Here is a 7,082-nt window from a genome sequence, read left to right as displayed (position 1 = left end):
ATGCGTCCTCCACTTGAGGTGGGCAAAACACGCATACACAAAGGCCTTAACAGAAAACATTCCTGCAATGCCTAATTTGCGACGTGCCCTTCAGGAGATGGAGGCAAATCATACATACACAAAGACCTTAACAAAAAACATTCATGCAAAACCCAATCTGTGACGAGCCCTCCATGAGAGGGATGCAAAACACTCATACACAAAGGCCTTAACAGAAAACATTCCTGCTATGTCCAATCTGTGATGCGCCCTCCATGAGAGGGAGGCAAAACATGCAAACACAAAGGCCTTAACAGAAAGCATTTATGCAATGTCCAATCTCCACGCACTCTCCACAACAAGGGAGGCAAAACATGCATACACAAAGGCCTTAACAGAAAACATTCCTACAATGCCCAATCTGTGAAGAGGGAGGCAAAACACGCATTCACAAAGACATTAACGGAAAACATACCTGGGAAATCCCATCAGCTACGCGCCCTAGATGGAAAGGGAGGAACACATGATATACACAAAGGGATCTCAACGGCAAACATACCTGGGAAATCCCATCAGCTACGCGCCCTAGATGGAAAGGGAGGAACACATGATATACACAAAGGGATCTCAACGGCAAACATACCTGGGAAATCCCATCAGCTACGCGCCCTAGATGGAAAGGGAGAAACACATGATATACACAAAGGGATCTCAACGGCAAACATACCTGGGAAATCCCATCAGCTACGCGCCCTAGATGGAAAGGGAGGAACACATGATATACACAAAGGGATCTCAACGGCAAACATACCTGGGAAATCCCATCAGCTACGCGCCCTAGATGGAAAGGGAGGAACACATGATATACACAAAGGGATCTCAACGGCAAACATACCTGGGAAATCCCATCAGCTACGCGCCCTAGATGGAAAGGGAGGAACACATGATATACACAAAGGGATCTCAACGGCAAACATACCTGGGAAATCCCATCAGCTACGCGCCCTAGATGGAAAGGGAGGAACACATGATATACACAAAGGGATCTCAACGGCAAACATACCTGGGAAATCCCATCAGCTACGCGCCCTAGATGGAAAGGGAGGAACACATGATATACACAAAGGGATCTCAACGGCAAACATACCTGGGAAATCCCATCAGCTACGCGCCCTAGATGGAAAGGGAGGAACACATGATATACACAAAGGGATCTCAACGGCAAACATACCTGGGAAATCCCATCAGCTACGCGCCCTAGATGGGAAGGGAGGAACACATGATATACACAAAGGGATCTCAACGGCAAACATACCTGGGAAATCCCATCAGCTACGCGCCCTAGATGGGAAGGGAGGAACACATGATATACACAAAGGGATCTCAACGGCAAACATACCTGGGAAATCCCATCAGCTACGCGCCCTAGATGGAAAGGGAGGAACACATGATATACACAAAGGGATCTCAACGGCAAACATACCTGGGAAATCCCATCAGCTACGCGCCCTAGATGGAAAGGGAGGAACACATGATATACACAAAGGGATCTCAACGGCAAACATACCTGGGAAATGCCATCAGCTACGCGCCCTAGATGGAAAGGGAGGAACACATGATATACACAAAGGGATCTCAACGGCAAACATACCTGGGAAATCCAATCAGCTACGCGCCCTAGATGGAAAGGGAGGAACACATGATATACACAAAGGGATCTCAACGGCAAACATACCTGGGAAATCCAATCAGCTACGCGCCCTAGATGGAAAGGGAGGAACACATGATATACACAAAGGGATCTCAACGGCAAACATACCTGGGAAATCCAATCAGCTACGCGCCCTAGATGGAAAGGGAGGAACACATGATATACTCAAAGGGATCTCAACGGAAAACATACCTGGGAAATCCAATCAGCTACGCGCCCTAGATGGAAAGGGAGGAACACATGATATACACAAAGGGATCTCAACGGCAAACATACCTGGGAAATCCAATCAGCTACGCGCCCTAGATGGAAAGGGAGGAACACATGATATACACAAAGGGATCTCAACGGCAAACATACCTGGGAAATCCAATCAGCTACGCGCCCTAGATGGAAAGGGAGGAACACATGATATACACAAAGGGATCTCAACGGCAAACATACCTGGGAAATCCAATCAGCTACGCGCCCTAGATGGAAAGGGAGGAACACATGATATACACAAAGGGATCTCAACGGCAAACATACCTGGGAAATCCAATCAGCTAAGCGCCCTAGATGGAAAGGGAGGAACACATGATATACACAAAGGGATCTCAACGGCAAACATACCTGGGAAATCCAATCAGCTACGCGCCCTAGATGGAAAGGGAGGAACACATGATATACTCAAAGGGATCTCAACGGAAAACATACCTGGGAAATCCAATCAGCTACGTGCCCTAGATGGAAAGGGAGGAACACATGATATACACAAAGGGATCTCAACGGCAAACATACCTGGGAAGTCCAATCAGCGACACGCCCTTGACGGAAAGGGAGGAACACTTGATATACACAAAGGGCCTTAATAAGAAAACATACCTGGTAAATATATGGTCTATCATTGTTGAAGGTCTAGAGAAGTTACACTGTCTGGCTTTCCTAAATGCATCTGAATACCAATTTAGATAACTAAGTCAGTCTGTAGTACTGCAAGAAGTGAGAGAAATGTTTAATATTAAAAAATTAGGTAAATGATTATTTTTTTTCAATAGGTTGTTCTTAACTAGTACTTAAACAAGTAACATTTGTTGTGGAACTGTTAAAAAGTTAACATTAAACACAAATGTAGCATCATAAGGGGGAGGAAAGGCAATCCCCCCTCCGCCCACCTCTGCTTTTGAAAAACTTTTTAACTTAAAGACACATTTACAGATATTTGGAAGATGTATTACATATAAACCATTGTGAAGAACAGAAAAAAGACAGCATTTAGTTTCACATCGAACTATAAGTTACTTTTATTCTGCTTGAAAAAAAATGTAAAATATTTTGATTCTTTAAACAATTTAAAATCATAAACAGTTCAACTTGAAGCCACTCATTATACATATAATATTGTAAATACCTTTAACTCCTCATAAAACTCTTAATATAAAATGCATGTAAAGGTCAAACTAATTTTTGAGTCAAATTCTAACCTTTTGGTCACATGATCATATAAGTAATTAATCTGTTCACACACATCTACTCACTTCACACTAGCGCTGTGTACAAAATAAGTTAATCTGCAGGGGCGGATCCAGCCATTTTAAAAAGGGGGGGGGGGGGGGGGGGGGGGTTCCAATTACATGTCCCCATTCAAATGCATTGATCGTCCAAAAAAAAGGGGCGGTTCCAACCCCCGGAACCCCCCCCTCTGGATCCGCGCCTGATCTGACATTTCACCAAATTATGTAACAGAATTTGCTTCAGATATTAAAGCATTCGGCAAAAGGGAAAAGTTTTAATCTATGAACAGTAAAACCTACAATCATACAAATGTACTCTTTTGTAATTAAAGTGATATAGTTCCATCTTTTGTTCATATGTCTGAACAAGATAAGTTTAGTTTCATTTTAAAAAGTAATGATGTGGACATTAGTACTGTATGTGTAGCTGGAATAAGCGATATGTATGATTTGAACATTAATTTAAAGCAAACATAATGTTGCTAAGAGCTTTAATAATATTAAAGCTTATTGTAATAGCTTGAATTAATAATATATTATGAATAACACCTCCAGGCAATGTAGATATAAAATATGTATCTCTTATCATTGAGAAAATATGTTTTTTTGTGTTTGTTTGTTTGTTTATTTTTGTTTTTGTATTTGTATTTTGCAAATGTCAGCTAGTATAATTTCTGTATAGGAATTTACACCAATAAATTAATTTGATTTGATTTGATTTACAATCATGAGGCCATTAGAAGCTGCATCAGTAACTCTTGTAAACATAATGCGTATATAATATTGACCAATGCATTTAAGTAGCCTAGGTCTTTGTAAGAATCATGCAGAGGATGATTCATGGCATGTTTTTGAAAATTGAAAAAGGGAAAGTTAAAGTCATATGAAACCTCAAATTAAAAAAAAATATGCATATGTTTTTTAAAACTAAATGGATAGTTTTCATTATACAACTTATGTACATACACTTTTTTCTGAGGAAAATTCTTTAATTTGTCCACATTTAGAAGAGGTTTACTTATTTTCAATTGCTTGCTGCCAGGAAGCAATTCACCTACATATTTTCCGTATGCATAGTGACCTAAGCGTGACCCTCCTCGTAAAAATCCGGTGATAGCAATACGCATGAATCTGTCATTACAGCTTTTACATTAATGCTAGCAAGACAAATCTTTGTTTGGCTTGCTTGCTTTGTTTGTATCAATGTTTGCTCAAGCATGGTAATTAAGATAGGCGGGGCTTCAGCTTGTATACATCATACTTAAATTTTATTGGACGTTATGTTGGAGGTTAAAGACACTAAATTTTAAAACATCACATGACACATATTCTCACATGTTTCCTTACCTGTAAATATACAATACAGACGGGATTCTACTTCGTCGAAATTATCTGTTCATTTTCACAATCGTAGAAACGGAAGACAATTTTTTTCCCGAGATCCAACTTAAAGACTGTCGTCAAGCACTTTTAGTAAAATAACTATTCGAACACACCTACTCTGATTTTGTGATCCATTGGATAGGTATTTCACTTGACCCCTATATTTCATCTTTTAGTACTGTGATTTTTTTTTATGTTATAAAGTCAACCTGTAGCTTTGCTATATAAAATGATAGAGTCTGAAGCGAGATGATGTATCAAATACTCTTGTTTTATACATTTTCAAGACAAAATATTCATCTCAAACACACCCTAACATAAAAAAAAGGTGCACTCGATTTTCTCTTTTCAATACAATTGTTTCCCATTTTTCTGGAGTTGCATAATCGAAGGACAGACATGGAAATAACTGACTGAACTAATAAATTGATATGTTATAAAAACAATATTAAGTCAATTAATGTTGAAGGCCAGTTTCTCAGCCTCATACAAGAAAAAAGTGTATTTGTCATGTGATGTTTTAAAATTAAGTGTCCTTAACCTCAGACATAACGTCCAATAAAATCTTAGTATGATGTATACAAGCTGAAGCCCCGCCTATCTTAATTACCATGCTTGAGCAATCACTGATACAAACAAAGCAAGCAAGCCAAACAAAGATTTGTCTTGCTAGCATTAATGTAAAAGCTGTAAAATAAACAATTACCTGATTGTATATGTTAAACACGTGCTAGTTACCCATGCTTTTTGTTGATTATTTACTATAAGGTGACAATCGGTAAACTTCGGCTTTAAAACACGGCATTTAATGAGTATAGCCATATTTGTTAAATCATAACAGACAGATATAAAAAAAAATTGACGATTATACGATATATTTGCGTAAAAAATGATAAAATCGTGCACCTAAGACTAAGTTTATGATATATACATGCATTGGTTCAAGAATTGGATGAACATTATTTTTCACCAGTCACTCGTTTCTTATGACTTTAAAGTACCTTAAATATAGAGTTAATCAATTAAAAATTTCACTATTCAAAAATGTCCAAACATAATGACACTTTATAACATTTGTTTCCATATAGCAGCTATTCAATGAAACACGCTAAAATTGTATATTCAAAAATTCTATAATTGACAAGGGATCATCCCGGGTGTCAAAAACATTTTTGCATAGCTCTGACCTTACTTATAATCAGATACCAATCCTACCAATGCAGCCACTGAAAAAATGAATTCTTTGTAAACACTTTCCAGATTACAGTGGTGAAAAGATATGGCAAGAAAGTGAAAAAATATTACTTTAAAAATTACCAGATAAATAAATAAGTTTTTAATTTTATTACATGTATCGATGTTGGATAAAATAAGGACAAATCATTAAAGGAGGGTCTAATATCAAGGTTATATATATGTTAAACCAGGAGCAGTTATTTTCCTTTTCTGCCAGTGCACTTATGTCTGATACTATTTCCAAGGATTAGTAAAGACCCAGTAAACGGTAGTGTCAATGAAACTTTGTTAGGTGCTTGGGCCTTCTATAAACAAGATGCTTTCCAAATCTATTTGTTGGTTATCAGTACCGTACATTAGAGGAAGGATTCCTTTGTACAGTTCTTAAATGTAAAGAAATTTACTTTTTACAGACCCATCTCTATCATGTCTACATTTCATTCAGAATCATCATACATTGGTTAAGGCTGCTATATATTATTCCTTGTTTTAAGCATCAAACTATTAAAATTTAAATCCCAGATTTCTGGTCACAGCCCCTGCCGATTTTCTTTTCTCTCAGTAAAGTGACTAATATCAAATCAAATCAAATCAAATATATTTTATTGTCAATTAAAGACGCCCATTACAGGCAGAATAATCACAAGTTAAATTTGGTACAATGATTACAAAATGATTACAATTATTTGAGTACAATTAAATCAATGATTACAACGAAGAGAAAAGAAAGACACACTAATGTATATTTATAAAATGTATCATGTTTCAACTTTGACAAATACAGTGATCCTAAAAAATATAGGAAACTGAATTTAAATATTCTGGTTTTTCCCCTGGTGCTTTTATGATCCTACAATAAGAAACTGTACAGATATCTAAATTATGCCTCTGTCTTTTTACAGTAAAATATATAAACTCACTAAGTTTCTAATAGTTGTTTTCGAACAACATTTAAATTATTAATTAAATTACTCACTTGATTGAAAATGTGACTATCTTCATTGGACATTAGCCAAATAAATTGTGATTGATAATCTAAATTGTGAAAGTTTTTGTAACTTTTAACTATGTTGGAAATAATGGAAACTCTTTCACTTTCCAAAGATGAACATTTAAGTAAAAAATGGAGTTCATCTTCCACTTCTTTTTTACAAAGATTACAAGTTCTATCCATTGCCTGAAGTCCCCTGTATCTACCTCTCTCTATTTCTAAATCATGATTACTAATTCTGAATTTTGTCATCTGAATTCTCAGATTCCTATTACCTATAGCCAAATAT

General features: G+C 37.0%; 1 protein-coding gene across 1 annotated transcript; it reads left to right on the top strand.

Annotated features, from left to right (window-relative positions):
• Positions 1–2,541, top strand: LOC139484297 (zinc finger protein 208-like). The gene is made up of 2 exons (XM_071268032.1): positions 1–18; positions 409–2,541. The coding sequence occupies exons 1-2, from the start codon at positions 1–3 to the stop codon at positions 2,539–2,541; spliced, it is 2,151 nt and encodes a 716-aa protein (XP_071124133.1).
• Positions 2,542–7,082: the final 4,541 nt, after the last annotated feature.

This window comes from Mytilus edulis, chromosome 8 (genome assembly GCF_963676685.1).
Source record: "Mytilus edulis chromosome 8, xbMytEdul2.2, whole genome shotgun sequence".
Lineage (NCBI taxonomy): Eukaryota > Metazoa > Mollusca > Bivalvia > Mytilida > Mytilidae > Mytilus > Mytilus edulis.
This window is presented reverse-complemented; position numbering and strand designations above follow the sequence as displayed.